Raw genomic sequence first — 18,739 nt, forward strand, 5'->3', positions numbered from 1 at the left:
GCAATCGGTAGGAAACCTACCGGGAAATTTCAGACGGTGTATACGCTGGGGCGTGCTGTTAGTTCGGTGGGCTGAGAGCTATGAACATGAACTGATATCCAGTCAAGTAAATTTCTACAAGACACAAGAGGCCATGGCTCATGTTCTACTAAACTAAGTGTAGTACACATGATCACTCATTACGTTAAGAATGTGTGGAACTTTATCTCCATTTTCGATACACCTATGAATATGTAGATGAAATGGATGTTCCGATACAAATAGAAATTTAGAATTTAAAATTACTTGACATTCTTGGATTGTAAATAGTCAAATTTTAAATACCAAAAAATATTAAATGTAAGACTTGAGGTTCTCACAGCGGTGAGTATGAAGATATCCGTCATACTGCCTCCGTCATCAGGGCGATCGCCCTGATGACGGAGGCAGTATGACCTCTGAAACGTTGGTTAACAACAACCAGACTACACAGCGCAACAACCCAGAAGACAGAAATCTTCATCGCCCTGATGACGGAGGCAGTATGACCTCTGAAACGTTGGTTAACAACAACCAGACTACACAGCGCAACAACCCAGAAGACAGAAATCTTCATCGCCCTGATGACGGAGGCAGTATGACCTCTGAAACGTTGGTTAACATCAACCAGACTACACAGCGCAACAACCCAGAAGACAGAAATCTTCATCGCCCTGATGACGGAGGCAGTATGACCTCTGAAACGTTGGTTAACATCAACCAGACTACACAGCGCAACAACCCAGAAGACAGAAATCTTCATCGCCCTGATGACGGAGGCAGTATGACCTCTGAAACGTTGGTTAACATCAACCAGACTACACAGCGCAACAACCCAGAAGACGGATATCTTCATATTAAATGTAATTTAACAAATATGAAACTGTTACGTAATAACAGCTAAAAAGTCAAAGTAAATGAGAATATTTTTTCTTACCTGCTTCGTTTTCGCCGGGTTCTTCGTCGGTGCGGCATCGTAGCTGTGCTGTAAAGAAAGAGAAACGAATATTAGAGATACTGCTTTGGCATTTGGAAGCGGTCACGTATCGTTACATTAAAAAAGTATAATTACACATCAGAAACCCTTTTAAAAAAGCAAATGGATTTTATCATCAAACCTCATCTACGTAATAACTTAATTTAATCTGAACTCGAAAGATTATTGGATTTACAGTTGCCACTGCGATCCGTTCCGACCTAAAATGTCCAGAAACATACGACAAATGCGTTACTGTGACCTGTTCAGTCCACATCCTGCACTTAAAACTGCATTCTCATAAATTACAAATTTCATGTCAACAGGTTAACATTTCATGTTTTCAATGTTCGTCCATATAGCATTTTGTGCTTGTGACAACCTTAAATGAATTTTAACAACAGATTTCCATAGCTGGACTGAACAGACTTCAGTTCTATAAATCTTGTGTCGCAGTTAATCCAAAACTCACGTCATGTAAGTTTATAATTCAACAATAAAATCCAACCAAACTGCTTGAATGTTGTATTTCATCATTTTATTAATTGAGCTTTCTGCCCTGTCCCATTTCAAAAAAGAGTTATAAACCTGTGAATAGTTTTAGACATCTAACAGGACTCCCTGGACGGGGGATCAGCCCGACGTAAAACCTATACTTATAAGAGACAATACAACGCAGAAAAACATCGAGATACATCCCATGCCTCGAGTAAGATTCGAAACCACTATTCCATTATTCGATAGTCTACGCCCTAGACCGCGTAAACATTGCGATCGGCACATAATATCGTTATTATCTTACTTATTTTCGTATAATGTTACATATGAAATTAACGACCCGTCAGGGTAAACTCCTCAAGATGTGTGACTTCGAGAACTGCAGTCTTTTGCAGGTGCAGACTGAAGTTTTTATAAATGGCAAACAAATACAATTCAATATAAACAACAGTTCATACCTAATTTGTAAGCAGCCCTATGTTTTATAACCAAACTTCATACCAAATTGCACAATGCCTATTTCACATGCCTGGCTTCACTGTTTCGTTAGCAGTCGCTTTATTAATGACAGCTACATGAATATTCTAGAACAGCTGCAATTTTGTTTTACATTCTACCTTAACAAGAGTTTTTGCCTTCTCTCTTTTCCTGTGGCTCTACAACCCAGTGTGGGTCTTGGTCGCCTCCCTTTGGAGGTTTCTTAATCTATTTTTACCTGCCTTCATTAATAATTTAAGGACCCCATCTTTAAGTGAAGCTAGCGTCACTCTCTCCTCAGAAGTTCGTTCGTCTGCCACATTGTAGGAAACACAGAACTACAAGACTAAGGTGGTCTCCAAAGACATACGAGGTGCGATCGGAAAGTTTCTAGACTGCGCGTATAAAAACCCGTACACTTATCTCAGGTATTAAATTCATCCATCACCCTCGAAGTAGTTCCCCTGGGAGTGAACACAACGATCCCAGCGCAGCTGCCAAGCCTGGAAGCATCCCTGGAAATCTTTCTTTGTCAGCCTGTCAAGCACCATCTGCGATTCTGCCTGAATCTCTTCTATCGTCTCAAATCTCCTTCAATTTAGCTGAATTTTCATCTTTGGGAAGAGGAAGAAGTCACACGTAGCTAAGGAGGGTGCGGGATGTCGGCCATGGTGTTTGAGGCCAAAAACTGCCGAAATTTGAGGGCGGTTGTCATGATGCAGCAGCCAGTTGTGGTTGAGCCACTTTGACGGCCGCTTCCGTCCTTTAGAATCAGCTGACAGGTCCCATAGCCTATCCCAACAATGTCGCACAAGTCGTTGATGGTACGACGTCGATCTTCGTGAATGGCCTGCCGAATCTTCGTAACATTTTCGGGCGTTGTGCTCGAAGATGGTCGTCCAGAACGCTCGTCCTCGTCATCATCGACAGAGGTTCGGCCATTTTTAAAACGTGAATGTCACACAAAAGTTTGTGCACGACCCATTGCGGACTCCCCAAATGCTTGCTTTAGCATTTCATAGGTTTCCGTAGCCGTTTTGGCGAGTCTTTGGCAAGAGATTCAGGCAGAATCGCAGATGGTGCTTGACAGGCTGACAAAGAAAGATTTCCAGGGATGCTTCCAGGCTTGGCAGCGACGCTGCGATCGTTGTGTTCACTCCTAGGGGAACTACTTCGAGGGTGATGGATGAATTTAATACCTGAGATAGGTGTACGGGTTTTTATACGCGCAGTCTGGAAACCTTCCGATCGCACCTCGTACGGTCAAATAGTCGAAATGTTGAGGGGCGCACACAGAGAATAGTGATCTCAGCTTAGTCCTTCCTTAAGAAAGGAATGTTGACTAGATCACAGAAAATAATAACGTCTTATTATCAAATAGAACACATATCTACATTGAAAACCGTATAGTATTATTTTAAAAGCTAAGTTACTTTTATGTTCCACAAAGTTTTCCCTCTGCAGATGGGAACTGGTGAGGTTCACATAATTATATCTCATGTTCGCGTCTAGACATTTATATAACCCAGTCTATGCTTTTATCTTTTATACTTCCACTTTTATATCTTAATTCAGAAAAAGGAGCATATACGAAAGTATAAGATTTAATAGCATCACCTTCACTAATTTGTTCCCTTTGGTATGTATCTGCGTGTTAAAACGAAATGTTATACATCAGGGCCGAATACTCTACAAACTCACAAGGCAGACGAATAGCATACTACAGCTTCATACAAGAAATCAGTTCGAATGTACATCAAGATAAAGTCCGTATGAGATGTGTATAGATGTCCCTAAATTCGATATTTTGCTACAAAGTACTGTGTTTATGATATGAGATTTGATTTGCTTCCACGTATAAGTTGAGACTGAGTAGGGTATGTGACAGCAATTATTTCACTTGCAGAAATCAAGAGCATCCAATCACGAATTGGAGGGAAAAAAGTAGGAATTTTAACGAAATAGTCACGATTTATTTCGGGGTATTCGGATGCTAGTTTGAACAACTGGCGATCAAGGATCTAATATAACGTTTAAAATATATTTCGGAATATCAATGAAAGTTACGACGTTCCAGAAATCTTCAGGGGAGGAAAATGAATCAGTAAGCAATGAGTATACTCCAAAATGAAAATTAAATGATTAATATAATCATGGAAATTTTATAAATCAAGCAGAGCAAGATTTCTCCCCTTGAATATACATGCCAGATAAGTCTGGAGACCAATGGAATGACGCGGACACCGCAAGTAGAAGCCGACAGTAATCGACAAAGTTGTCGCAGAAATTAAAAGGAAGGGTTGAAACTAGTAACATCCTTTAAAATGGCCTTGAAGAGTTTGAAAATTTGGGACCTGGCTTGATACGACGTAGCAGCTACATTTATACACATGTTTTTCGCAGTTCTATTTTGAACACCTTTTCTTTGTGCATGTTGGTTTTTGTACAATGTGATGTAAGCAAGTGTTAATATCATGTGCTTTTTTTTACAGCTGTCGGCAACTTGACAGCCAGCAAATGTTGTGACAAGCCAACAGCAAATGTTCCCACTATGGCGTCATCACGGACCTGTTCGCGTTCCAGATGGAGAGCTGTGTGCCAGACAGTGAACGCGATTCGGTGGAGGATGGCCTCGTCCAAGTAGATCGGCAGCATGTCATTGTTACTGTTCTTCACATTGTTACTCTTACAATAGTTGCTGTTTCCACCACAACAATGCGTCCTCTTGCTTCCACACGACAAATATCCAACGCGATTACTCCTAGACGCCATCATTTGTGTCTCAAATCATTCACTTCAAGTTACGCGATTATCACACTTACGTACAGCAATAAAAATCCTGAAGACGAACTCATCCTCAACTATTTATAAAAAATAATAACAAAAAATCGTAAGAAAAATACATAAAAAATATGATTGCTATCTTCTGGCTTATTTAGCCGTGTAGTCTGGTAATGTCCACCAATGTTTCAGAGGTCGTGCTGCCTCCGTCATGAGGGCGACGAATACATCGCCCTGATGACGGAGGCAGCACGACCTCTGAAACGTCGGTAAACTTATACCAGATTCCAAGGCGTAACATCCCAGAAGATAGTTACCGTGAGAACATGAGCTCTCAATTTTAAAACGATATTATTTGTTGCATTATCACTGATGTCGCCCAGAGAGATAACGTCAAGCAAGTCTTTGAATCATATTTTACGACGCACTATCTATTTAGCCTGGTTTTGTTAAGAATGAAATCTTTACAGAGACTTGATGTGTTTTCAATCGTAAATCCGCCGGCATGTTTCATCTCGGAAACCATTTAACGCACTTGAATTAAATGTGGTATAAGGGTAGGTTTACAAGTCCACACGGAATGCAATTCACCTTAATTTTATTTAAATTCTATAGACCAATATAATTCGTACTTATGACAAAGCTCAAATCTAACTTCTCTGTTCCTCTGAAACGGCTAGTTACGCATGATACAAAATGCATATCGCATTAATATCTGTTAATTTTGTTCCACTTATTTTTCGATGTCAATAATTAAGGGCACAGAAACGAAAAATGGTACACCTCTTCAGTGTCCTGTCCGTGATATTCGTTTAGATTTATAACAGTAGATCTGTATCTAATGTTGTTACATAAAATCGTAACAGAAAAATACAAATGCCTTTCGAAATAATACACACTCCAAAACTGAGAATTACTTTTTCACTTTCTTATGGGACGAATCGCTGAATTTAAAATACATAGTGTCTCAGCTACGAAACCCCGAAATTGTTTACCTGACGGAGAATATCCTAACAAATACACCTATATTTACTTGCATGAGCATAAAAGTAAATTCAAGGACTCTGATAACATGAGTGTGCATTAGATAACGTTAGAACAGTGGAAGTATTCAAGACACTGGTGCATGAACCGCAAGGTATGTCGGAAGGAAATACACAAACCTTTAGCTCACATTTTGAATGTTAGCAACATGGAATTATCTTAATCGCTATCCCTGTTTGATCATACTCTCAAAACAAACACGTCTTTAGGTCTAATAAAACAGTAAAGAGGTGTACACACATATTATATTGTTAAATCTCAGTTCTCCGGGTTTTACAAACGAAGAACAGGAGACGAAGCCATTTCGGTATAATGACATTTCACTTGGTGGCTTAAGAGTTTAGACTTGTCGGTAGATGAAAACGTTTCGAAATTTAATCACGCTACTTCCCAGTATCGCCACTTCAACCCAGAAGATAAAGAATGTATGTCCACAACGGTGGCACGATTTTATAGGGTGCCAAAACTCAGATGAACATCACCATCGACATTTCATTGGCTCTCTTCTTAATGTCGCACATCAACTGCGTTGCCTGGCAAACAACGAATGGACACATCTACCAAGTAACCATGGTGTATTTAACTGTTTTATCGAACATGTATGTTATATAGCCACCGATAAAGTACAGGATTACGAATAATATCTTCAGGTAATATGGCCAGATTTTAACTAGAGAGTCCATAAAAGGTGACTATGGATAGTAAATAGAAATGAATTTGGAAGGAGACAACCGCAGCCTATTTTATGATATACCGTCTATTGCCTGGTGGGGTGCTTGGAAACACAATGCTCTGTATCGACCCGACCATGGAGGCAGCAAGCACCTCTGAAAAGTCGGTAAATTCCTATCACACTACACGGAGAAACAACCCAGAAGACAGCCATCTTTCCTAACCACTAACCATTGTCTGAGGTAAATGTGATAAAAAAGCAGTTTCGGGAGTTAGTTCCACCATCACCAGGTGATTGGTTGTCATGACAATTACTTTTTGTTTTGTTTTTTATTTGTGATAGTGATTAGTCACAATAAAAGAGTCGGTAACACGGAAATCAATAACCTGTAGACGAGTATAGCCAATTCCCGAAACGTTCTTTACAGGAAGCATACACGAGACACTGGGCAATGTCAAAAATATTGTTTCTGTAAGAAATATACCCAAAGACAAAGCTTTCCACCGGCAACTACACCAACAGAGTCCACTTTACTAAAATAGGTAAGCTGCTTAAGACACAGTCCATTACGTGGTAAAGTCAGCAACAGAAAATACCTACACAAATCAGCAGTCATATCTACTAGATTCAAACACGTAAGGAAACAACATGAAGATAATCCATTAAGATCGAAACATATAGTGAATTCTTAACAAACATTGAGACTATAATCAAAAATAGTTGTGCAGACGGAACACACAACTGGATGCATCCCTTAAAATTCATTATATCCAAAGAATTCAAATGTCATGATTTTACGGCACGGTCAATCGTTTGTATGTCTGAATAAAAATAAGAAGAAATCCGATCTCGAAAATTGAACATAGAACTATACGGTTGCAGTCAAATTCACAAATAACTGAATGACAGTGTAAAAAAAAATCACGAAATTTACAAGTAGGAATTCAAAATGCAAGTTTAACAAATTTCTTTGATGTCTGACTTTTTCACTGCAGTCTCAATGGAAAATGTTAACCATTTTAAAGCCATAGAAATTCTACAATGAACCTTCGATCGATTGGTTATTTCCGGTACAACGTTAAATTTATCCGTCTTGCTGCTTATATTTCACCATACACAAAATGCCATCAAGTATAATGTCGACAAACAGAAGTTACAAACCGACTGATTCTTGTAAATGCCAACCACAAATCCACTCACAAATAATGTAACAATTTTTATATATTATTATACCCAAACGCTAACTCTTATCAAACCTCACAAGAATTTATTATTTCACAGCGACTTCTTTACGACGTTCTAAAACGGTTTTTCTCAGACATGTAACTGCTGGGAATATCACGAGGATCGACTTATTATTATGTACAAACACAGTCAAAAGTTACACGAGAATAGTCAACGCGGAAATGAATGGACTTCCTAGCCAGTGTAAGACGAAGTCAATTCGCGATTCTAAAGTTCTAGAAGGAGAACTGCTATTTGTATGCATTAATTGTGCCAAAACCTCAAGACCGCCTCTTTCAACAGAGGCATTTCTGGCATTTCAATATATATTACTCATACAAACATTTAAATAACAACTTGAATAAAGCATAACTCAGGCTTTCGTGGATAATCAACACCGACAATTCGTTAACCAACGTTTCGGCAAATATTCCAGTTGCCATCTTCAGGACGAAAGTGTGGTTGGGTTCGGATCTTTATAGAGAACTGGCAGAGGGAGATGAGTGACGTGATTGGACAAGGACAGGAACACTGCAATGCTTGTCGCAACGTTGGAGAACAGTCAAAATTCGGAGTGCCTTATCCCCGGAAACAAAGATTTATACATTAAATGTCATCTACGAGTAGCGAAGAACAAGAATCTGAATGCAAAATAAGTCATTCATTTATGGCTGAGTAGCCATTTAGTGTTGTATCTTAATTACAAACGTAGGCCTATATATGGCACACCTGCCGTCTTATTTATTGGATACAGTAAGTTCTCCTGAGGTTTTTAGGCAAAAAAAACTAGCAACAATCCTGTTACTTCCATCTAGAATCGACGAGAATGTATTAAGCTTCACCTCCACGCTCTAATACTCCATCAGGACGTACTGCTTAATGCTACTAACCCAGCTTCTTACTTCAATGGGCCTCTTACAAGGGACAATGAAGTCCTCTGAGTGATTAAGCCTCTGACTCCATCCAAAATCGATATTAATGTGTGAAACTTCACTGCCATGCCCCCAATACGCCTGTATGACGCAAGCTACGAACAACGGTAACTTAATCCCTAACATTTTAAATAAACAATTAACTCAGCGACTTGTTTCGGCTTTTAAAAGGTCGCTTCAATGTTTATTTTATTTCAGTCAAGTGAAAAGAGAATTGCGTATGATTTAGGTCGCATAATATGGTTATGGAATAATTAAGAAAATTTAAAATGATCCGTTTATAGGTAAGCAGTCATTTCGTGCAATGAAAGATGTGCAATGACTGAAGAGAACCAGGAATTATCCAGCCTTTATAACAGGCAGGAGATTCAATCGAGGTACTACTTTAAATATGCCTACGTTGACTGATTGTATCACAGCCATGACAGAAATCTTTTAAATCAAAAATAAAATAATTCTAAACACCTCATATACAAATTATCGCGGACCATTCACGTTTCACAATTCTAGATTCGTTATTCACATACTAATACAACACCACACAAGCCAATTGAATTCACACAAAATTGTTTCACTAATATCCCTCTTGAAAGTACAAAAATTGTATCAACAACGCACACGTATTCAAACACATCACAAAAAAAAGAAAAAAAGAAACAAGTATGATATGGATGTATGTCAGTCTGTTGGAAGTTTAACTTCAACCCCAACACCGCACCCTGCCCTCGCTGGATCCCGGGATGCTGCACTCATGCGGTATCAAGCCACTATTACAACTGACAAGTGTAGGGTCGTCATGGTAACCATGCAACACAGCGCCGCGGCACGTCGGATTCGCGAAGTCACAGCACGGTCAGACGGTGCAAATAACACGTGGAACTAGTGAGCAGAGAGAGACGTGTTGATGCAAATCGGTTAGTACTTGACATTAGTTATAATAAATAATTTTACAACATGTCGATGGCAGTCTTTTGAGTTGTAACGCCGTTTGGAAAAGATTGAGACCATCGTTTGAGCTACAGTGCGTTCCTCCGAAGTATTGGCAAAGTAAAACCCAGAAACAACTCCCATCTTACACCGCCTTCAAGTCAGTGCTGGAAGAAACATGAAAAGACAACGGATGGGCTGAAATAAAATAAGGTAAATATAGTCTGACAAAGAACTGATACCACAGGAATCAATAGTAATTCTCGATAGGGAACATAAAAAGAACCATGTAGTTAAAAACGTAATCCCCGGTAGAAGCAATAGTGGGGTTTTCGCGCATCAGCTACTCCGGCTATATGCGCTTGTCTGCTCGTTCCAAGCGTCAACATTTGTGGCAATACAGATATACCGTTCAGCATTACAATTACGTCCGATACAGCGCCATAAGATATCATCTGAATCTATGCTGTTCTATCAACAATCGGTTTTCAACAAACTACTGAATCAGTATAGAATAATGAAAATAACTTTAAAACGTATACTCTTACATTTTAATTATACTAGTGGTAAGCATCCGCATTAGATTAAAATTCCGTCGTTTCTTTTGTGAATAAGTTAAGGCAGATAAAATAATTAATCAATAATAAATCGTATATTGAAGCGTCACGCTTATGATTTCATTTAGCCTGCGATTTATTGCTACGCTTATGCGGACGAAAGTTAATGTAAAGCCTGGTACTTACACTGGGGGGGGGGGGGGGAAACCCCCCCCCCCCCCCCCCCAATTCATGAGATGAAGAATCCGCTTCCAACCTGAGACAACGCAGTAATTTACGGTCGCATGGTAAAAATTAGGTCCAAATCTTTGGTACGAACACGCCAATATGCAGCAAGAATAAATGTTTTGGTGTTTACATTCTTCATAAACACTCACCTCTATCCGCAATCCGAGGACGAGCCATGCCGTAGTAAAATTGTTACTAAGGATATGCCTAAGGAAATGGTCGAGGACACTAGGTAAGGATCGGGTCCAATGGCCAAATTTCGTATTGGTAGTATTTAAACTTCAGGTTATGGTACAAGGAATTACCTCTGAGACTTGAGGTAATCAAGGCGCTAAGGACAATAACATAATGGAATTTGCCGCTGTATAGATTCGAAGTCTACACGGCGCCAAAACACAGCACAACATATAAGAGTTACTTCGTTTAGAATGGAAGGATTTTCAGAAATGTCAACCCTAACTTCTGTTAAATTACTGTCACTACACAACTGCAAGCATAGAGAGAGAGAAATTGGAACATCTGTCATATACAAAGCACGGGTAATATCGACTCTCGTCACAAGTGTTATATCATAAAAACACTCAAACGAACGCAGTGGGTAAACTCGCTGACCGTTAACTACCTGTCAAATGCCTTCATTACATCACCTGTAACTACAGAGCCAGAAACAGGCGTTCTGCGTTGGCGTTAGATACACAGTGATCGAAAAGTCAAGCAAAACATTCCTGAAAAAATTTCACTATGTCGGAAACATCCACCGCTTTCAGCGGTACTTCCATTAACACCGAAGGTCTGTCCTGCACTCCTGTCTCGCATTAACTGTTCACCAGGCGTGATACACGATAACTGAGAAATGTATTTCTAAGCTCGTTCTGACAACTCAAGTAAGAACGAGAAGTCAGTAAGTGTTCGACAATGAACACTCGTTGCACTTGTGACGTAAACATCCTTGCACTTTGACTGCTGAAAGAACTGGTGATTGGCGCGAAAAGGGTACAATCTCCATGCATTAGAGCCCGTCTTGTGGAATGAAGTCATTCATATATTTAAAAAAAAATTCCCACATTTTATTCAGAGTTAATTTCCGTGTTTACAAAAACAAACAGCCAGCTGGACTCTATCCCAAGTCATATAAATCCAGTTCACATCCACAGACATTATCTGAAAAATCCGATTTCAAAATACAGTATGTCAGCACTTGATTTTAACAAAATGAATTCAGAAAGAATGTTTTTGAGTCAATACTATAATGATAATTGCTTAATCATACAGGCTGCTGCTGCAGAGCGCACAGCAAACAAAAAAGCAGAGTTGTTATGTAACGAAATTTAACTAGAACTGGGATGGTGGCGTGAGGTACGAAGAACAGTTGGTTAATTTTTGGACTACAGAGCAACACAGCTCAGCATAACTTAGCGCAACTCATTAACGGCTACAATATTAATTCTGTCACCATTTTAGAAACAAACTTATTCAAAGAACGTCCTGAAAATTGTATGTGGTGCGTAGTTGCGAATCCTGGCCCAGAAGCGAGGTCCTGCAGGAATTCAATATTATCAAACCCCAATAACAATCGCGTCACAATACATTGTTTATGTTCGTTACACCCGTCCTTTTATTACGTTCGTGTACATCAGGATTTATGTTTATCGCGTTCGTGTTCGTGTGCATCACAAGAAGATGCATGTACTGACGATGTGGTCACGTGACCAGCAACGCAAAGATATGTAAAAGGGTCGAGGTAGATTTAGGATCTTGAATATTCAATTAGCAATATTTGCAAGGTATTTTCTGGGAACACAGTTACATTGCATGCCGTTATGGGCATGAGACAATCAACGTTCATCATACGAAATGTAGATAAAGCAATCGCCCTGGGAACCTAAAATCTCGCTTATTACCTGCCCTGGTTCTGAATCCTGGAAAGCTGACCCATGGCACGATCTTTGAGGGCATCTACCAGTATAATTTCCATCGCCGTCATAGTTTGTCAACATAATTACCACACAAATGACATCGGTGGTCTAAAATATATCAATTCAAACGTTACGAAGCATAACTCAATTAGTGAAGGAGACGAGTTTGATATCCGAGGCTGGATATCCGGGGGTTGTATTCCAACCAGGGGCAGGATTTTTCCTTTGCCACCAAATCCATTACTGCCGCTGGACCAACTCAGCAGACTCCTGCCAAGTTGTTTCCCATGGGATCAACGGCTGAAATGCTGCTCTGACATGTCAATTTAATTACGCAGTTTTATTTTCCATCCTAAATGGATGCTCCTTCCCTTATTCAGTCGCATTTGACACAAATGCTGCTATATTTTGTTTCGTGGGTGAAAATGTGTCGCAATTATTTTAGATCCTGAGAGCGTAATTGTTCTGGTAATGGTTTTATTTCTCGTGAAACCATAATATACACGAGTTTTAACTCTGCACCGCAAGAAGGCAAAAGTCTCTTTCATGGTAGCAAGTTTCAGTGTTTCATAAGCTCGGAATGGCAGAGGAAACGGAGTAGGACAAAATGATTATGAAGAAAGAAAAAACCACAGCTTTTAGTGTTAATTAATGCTGCAAGATATAAGTACAAATTACGGGACTGCTATCTCAAGACCCGAGATCTTCTTGACCGCTCCTTTCATGCTCGGAATGACAAGTGACTCGTGTGGAGATCTTGAAACCTGAAAGTATTTATTCTTAAGGGCGCTCCTAACACTTATGTTTTTAACACAAGTACTTTCCACACTCAGATGAATAAAACTTTTTACCTGTCCTCCAACTACCTGGAACTGAGAAACTTCTTCTGAAAATAAACTCACTGTCTTGCATGGGCGTAATATTCGTTAAAATGATGACCCGATTGTGACTGAGCCAATTAAAAGACAAACGTCAATTTCAAGACGTTTTGATCATTTCACGACGGTGTGACAGCTCCAAAGGGCACATAACAGAGAATTAAACGGAAAAGGGAACACAAATGAACAGAAAATTAGGTTTTACAAGGAGACAGAGGCATCCTTTGCTCGTAGAGAGAGATATAATTATAACAAAACCTCTGACCGAACAGTCGATAAGTGAAAAGATTGTTCTGCAAATTGTTTTGTGTAGACGTCAAACAAGATCCCTTATTATAAGATAACATTATAATTATAATATAAACATGTTAAATCAGATGCTAAACCTTCAGGTCACATTACTTACTTACATTACCAATTACTCAAACAGCCTGTTAGGTAGTTAGTTAATTAGTCACAACTGACATCAACACAAACTCTTCCACATCTCAAGAAGCCAAGTCCGTGGGAACAATTCCGTGATTTAACAGACAGGCAGTATCGTAAATTCGACAACTGAATTAAGAAACAGGTTTTGTTAGACGCAGGATAACCTGCGCTTCGTTATCACAGCTGGCAAAGGCGCTACGTTCCAATCTGATATATTTACTACTGTTAGTTCACACTGAGGTCTAAATTAACGCACATCCTGTAGGCCTCTGCTTGCGTATCTCGAGAACTAGGCTCTCTTATTTGAAAGTATTGAAATATTTTATAACCCACTTGGAGATGAAGAAGAAACTAGTGAAGTGTTACGTATGGAGTGTCGCGCTGTATGGAGCAGAGACTTGGACACTCAGGAAGAAGGAACAGAAATACCTGGAGAGTTTCGAAATGTGGTGTTGGAGAAGAATAGAGAAGATCAGGTGGACGGATCGAGTGACCAACGAAGAAGTATTGAGGAGAGTCAACGAGCAAAGAAGCATTCTGCAGGCGATTACACGAAGGAAAGCTAACTGGCTGGGACATATTATGAGAAGGAATGGATTAATGAGTGATATCACCGAAGGCCAGGTTGAAGGAAAGAGAGGACTAGGAAGAAGATTGATACAGCTAACCGACGATCTTAAACAAGGAAAGAAGATGACGTTCCAGGAATTAAAGCGAGAAGCCGAGAATAGGGACAACTGGAGAGCTCTTTTTGGGCAGAGCAATGGACCTGTCGTAAGACAGAACACTTAATAATAATAATAATAATAATAATAGCAGCACTATTAGTGACTCAAAGCCAAAAGATCACTATGTAAGACAAAATTTGGTTTCAAAATCCCAGGTAACGATACTACTTGAAGAACTTAGGGAAGACGTTCACGCCATATTTCCCCCCCCAGAACTACGTTGTGAAACATCTAAGCTGATTTGAGTTGTGAAAGAGGACATCTCTATACAGGTTTAAGGGAGCAGGTGACTCTTTAGGGTTCTATAAATGTACGATTTCTTACTATATGAACTAAAATCTTCTCACGGGAGGCTCTGAATAACGCTGTATTTATTTGTGTCTACTTACTTATGCATGCCCATGTTACAAATGTTTCGGGTAGCCGACAAGAGAAAACAGGAGATGACAAGAACTACAAAGCTATGGGATCAGAGTATTAAGTATGTGAATTTGTCAGTATTAACTTAAGCCCAGAAGGATTAAAATCGAAATTATTAAACTTAACCATCTCACAACTAAATATAACATTATTATCGTACAAGAAACACAATCACAAAAATAAGGAATCATTTGTTAAGTAAGATTTAGGGTTCTCAAGGCAACCGCACGTTGATTACTCATCGTCCTAATGATGGAGGCACCAAGCACCTCTGAAACGTAAGTGAACTTCTACCGAAGAACACGACGCAACAACCTAGAAGACAGACTTCAATTTATTAACACTGCCAAATCAAGAAGATTCTGTATTGTTAATTCCTCCTCTCTTCCTCATTTTCCTTCGTTGATTGTCCTCTCTGTGGTTATGGGGCGTTTAATGCATACAACAATGACCATGATCAGTAACTGTCGCTGACAGCAAAAGTTCAGCTTAATGAAGAGCATTAAATCAATACGAATCTTAATGATAAACACTTCGAGAAATTCGCGCGACTCACAACAAGAGAAATTTAACCTGACCTTTTTCTGACAACGTAAAATTATATGTTCATAAGATTGCCAAAATACTACGCAATTTCTTTAGCACAGTTTATTTTTTTAAAAAGCCCTAATAATAACAGTCACTTTGGCTAATCTTTTACAATAAGATGCCAATGAACGACACACGCCGGCTACGAAGGTTCACCTTATTTCGCCTGTGAGTGTACAAACGCGCCAGTAATTTAGACTGCAGACTTGGACAAGAACCAAATTCGATCCTAGAACACTCCACTGACTTGTTGAACCCGACAAGTGTGTAAAAAAAACTTGGATTTGTACTAAGACTTCAACACAGGGTTCTCAAAATGTTACGTCAGTTCCCTGGATTCCGAGCAGACATTTCGAAATGTTCTTTGGCCAACAGAGGATCACCTCCGTGACACGTGTCCAAATTAAGGCATTTTAAACAAGATAATTATTTAGCAAGATTTCTGGGTCAGAAGGCGGCGAATAATATTACCGACGTTTCAGAGGTCCATAATCACGAGGAAGCCCTTTCACGATAGTTATTCTCATGACCGAGATTTGAACCCAGAAACTCCAGATTACGAAGTGCTGACCACTCGATTGTGACGTTCATTAATAGATGGCAGGTCGAAAGACGGTAAGTGGTTGGGTGCATGAAATAACAACGGTTGAATAAACGGAAGAAAGTCTAAATTACTGCATGGAAGGGCGGAAAATGTAATAGGCGAAGGGTGAATATGCAGAAGAATTAGAATCTTTCGGGACCTCCAGATGACGCACAGCACAGTGCTGGCAGCTCCACAAATTGCTTCCGTCTCTGTTGAACGTGTAGACTAGTGTGCAGCTTCATTAAAGGCTTATCTCTGGTACCTCATAATGTTGATCCCTTTCATAACCGAGTGCTATAAGAGAAGTTAACATTCCTTAGCTTAACATTCACGAATATCAGCTCTATCCCCCTTACAAAGCTCTAAATCTCACTATTCTCACATCTGATTTATCTGCACACAACCAGTCGTACCAACATTACGCGATTCGTGCTAACTCATGGTAGAAAATCAAAAGATCTTTTGTGGTGACGTAGGCCTGCACTTAAGATTAGTCTGTAAATAATCGCCCAAGGTATTTTGTACAGTAAACAGATTATTTATACTTCCAATTCGCAACAAATACGTACAAACCGACTACCAGGAGACTTCAGATTTAATGACAGCAGCGAACCATGAACTGGCTTTAAAAAAATGCAACAAAGCAAATTCTCGTTTCAACAGACTTAAAAGTGCGCCATCCGGTTCACAGAGCATTTATGACTAGAAGTTAATTTTAATGCCTTAAGAAGTCTTGCAATATACGGTCGTCGGAAAAGATTCAAACCATGTACCTCAGCAGCAGACATACCTCCATCTGGGGCATAAAATCTGCACAAAGATGTTCTATATACCTAATTTCCCACCTGATGTAGAGCCGTGATTGAGTAGCTGACGTTCAACTTTACGAAATTTCACGTCATTATGCGACCTAAGGTTTGATAGACGTCAATACAAAAGACAGATATTAGAAAAAAAAATATTATAAGCTAGTCCATCTAGTTATGCTACGAACAATTTCTCTTGTTTTCATGTCTTCGTCACTTAAATGGCATCTTAACACAGAGTTTTCAATAATTAAATTTATTATACAGTTCTTACTTTCCTATGAGTGCAACCCATCTGAACCTCAAACATTACATCGCCTTAACAATATTAGCTGAGCAGTGAAACACCTCTAAATGCCTCTATTATAAAGCCCAAACTAACTAATTAACCAACTATCCATTTAACAACGTAATGGTAATACGACCAGAAGGTTCAACAGTACTAATAACAAAAGCCGGGCATTGGACACAATTCTAAGACAGTTCAACCACCTGCATCACACATTTACTTAATATTCACTGCAATAATACAACCTACTTAAACATTACTTTAGTCGTTAAGAATGCCACTTCGTTGTCAAAGAAAGTTCAAGCACGTAATGGACTGAGAAAATATTTGTTTAAACCAGATAATGTAACATGCATCTGTGAAACAAACAAACAATAATAATCCGACAGATTATTCAAACCCACAGCCACAGAAACCAAAGGCTGCTGACGTCACATACTGATTAACACGACCTCTGAGGTGGGCTTCAATTTGCTGCACGGTATGTAAAGAGCAACAGTGTAATTAAAATCAAAATCCAATTATTCAGATCAGGTAATGCATGAGGTAAGTTACAAGAAACATTCTGTAATAACTTTCTGTTGACAGAACATGTGCTTAGACTTGGCAAAGTGCCTGAATTGATTGAGGCAACGGATCCAGTTAACGAAGCCGTCTGCGAGCAAATGAATATGTTACGGGTCACATCTAATTTACAGCATGCCACGGATGCTTTCAAACTTCGCCAACTTATCAGCGGCCTATATACGGTGAAATAGTTTCGAAACTATAATCACAAATGTATCATAATAGAACTAATCACAACCGAAATTTGAATGGGCTCTATTACAGAAGTATAGTTGACACTATACATAAACACCGCGTTCCAAACTTGGAGTTATTATGAGTGAAAAATGTTGTATCAACATGGGTCGAAGTCTCAACCACTACGTAGTTATCTGACCACCTCATTCGCCAGACTTCACAATCTTAGATTCCTTCTTGTGGGGATGCATTAAGAATTTATATCAGAAAAATCGCGTAAAGAGAAGATTCATAATTAATACTCAAAAGAACACAGCCAGGATGAGTAAACAGAAGTGAGAAGATACAAGGGATACGTAGATAAGAAATTCATTGCACCTGAAAGCCTGAAGTGGAAGACAGCTTGGGAGACCTGAGCGTAGATGGAAGGAAGGATATTATAATATATCTTGGGGAGAACAGGTCTGAAAGTGTGGGCTGTAAACTCAATTCACTGCTGGTATTTTGTGAAAACAGCGATGAAACTCTGGGTTAAGAAACTGATACAGTTTCCAAGTGCTGAACAAAGATCTTGCACCATTACGTAATTTACAAGCAGCAATATTCTTAAAAAATCACATGTTTACATCTTTAGATTCTAAATGTCGGTATTTTTCTCTTTTCTAATTGTACACAAACTTTACGATGTTTCTCCCTGTAAGAGAATCTAGAGACTTTGTTTACGACTGTAACAAGGTCGAACACGATATACAACTGATGTCTACAAACATCACCCGTTTCAACAACCAGAGAGTTAGACCATCAATTATGTAGGGCGCGTGCTTCTGAACAGAGAAACATTTCACGGAGTGCCTGCTTTTTATGCATCCCGAACTTCCAGAACCGTCTTCTAAAGAAGCACCACTCTACCCTATTCTGATCCAAATGAATTCAATCTTTAAGACTGACTTCAATGTTACCACCTCTATTAAAGCCTTGGTATTAAGCGGTATATCAATTCAAACTTCTCGACCAAAATTT

At 39.3% G+C, this 18,739-nt stretch overlaps 1 protein-coding gene across 15 annotated transcripts in view; it reads right to left on the reverse strand.

Moving 5' to 3' along the window:
- The window catches only part of LOC110834412 (focal adhesion protein tensin), a 394,970-nt gene that overhangs the window by 98,436 nt on the left and 277,795 nt on the right, over window positions 1-18,739 (reverse strand). For 14 of the 15 annotated variants that reach the window (XM_087352426.1, XM_087352421.1, XM_087352424.1 and 11 more), the window contains one exon: window positions 956-1,003. In XM_087352426.1, the coding sequence (XP_087208552.1) occupies window positions 956-1,003 (48 nt within the window). Of the gene's footprint in view, window positions 1-955; window positions 1,004-4,537; window positions 4,805-18,739 lie in introns of those variants that run through there. The other variant, XM_087352429.1, reaches the window with a different exon arrangement.

Source organism: Zootermopsis nevadensis, unplaced genomic scaffold, assembly GCF_977971745.1.
Source record: "Zootermopsis nevadensis isolate Lab colony 2312 unplaced genomic scaffold, Znev_1.0 Znev_ptg000021l, whole genome shotgun sequence".
Classification (NCBI taxonomy): domain Eukaryota; kingdom Metazoa; phylum Arthropoda; class Insecta; order Blattodea; family Termopsidae; genus Zootermopsis; species Zootermopsis nevadensis.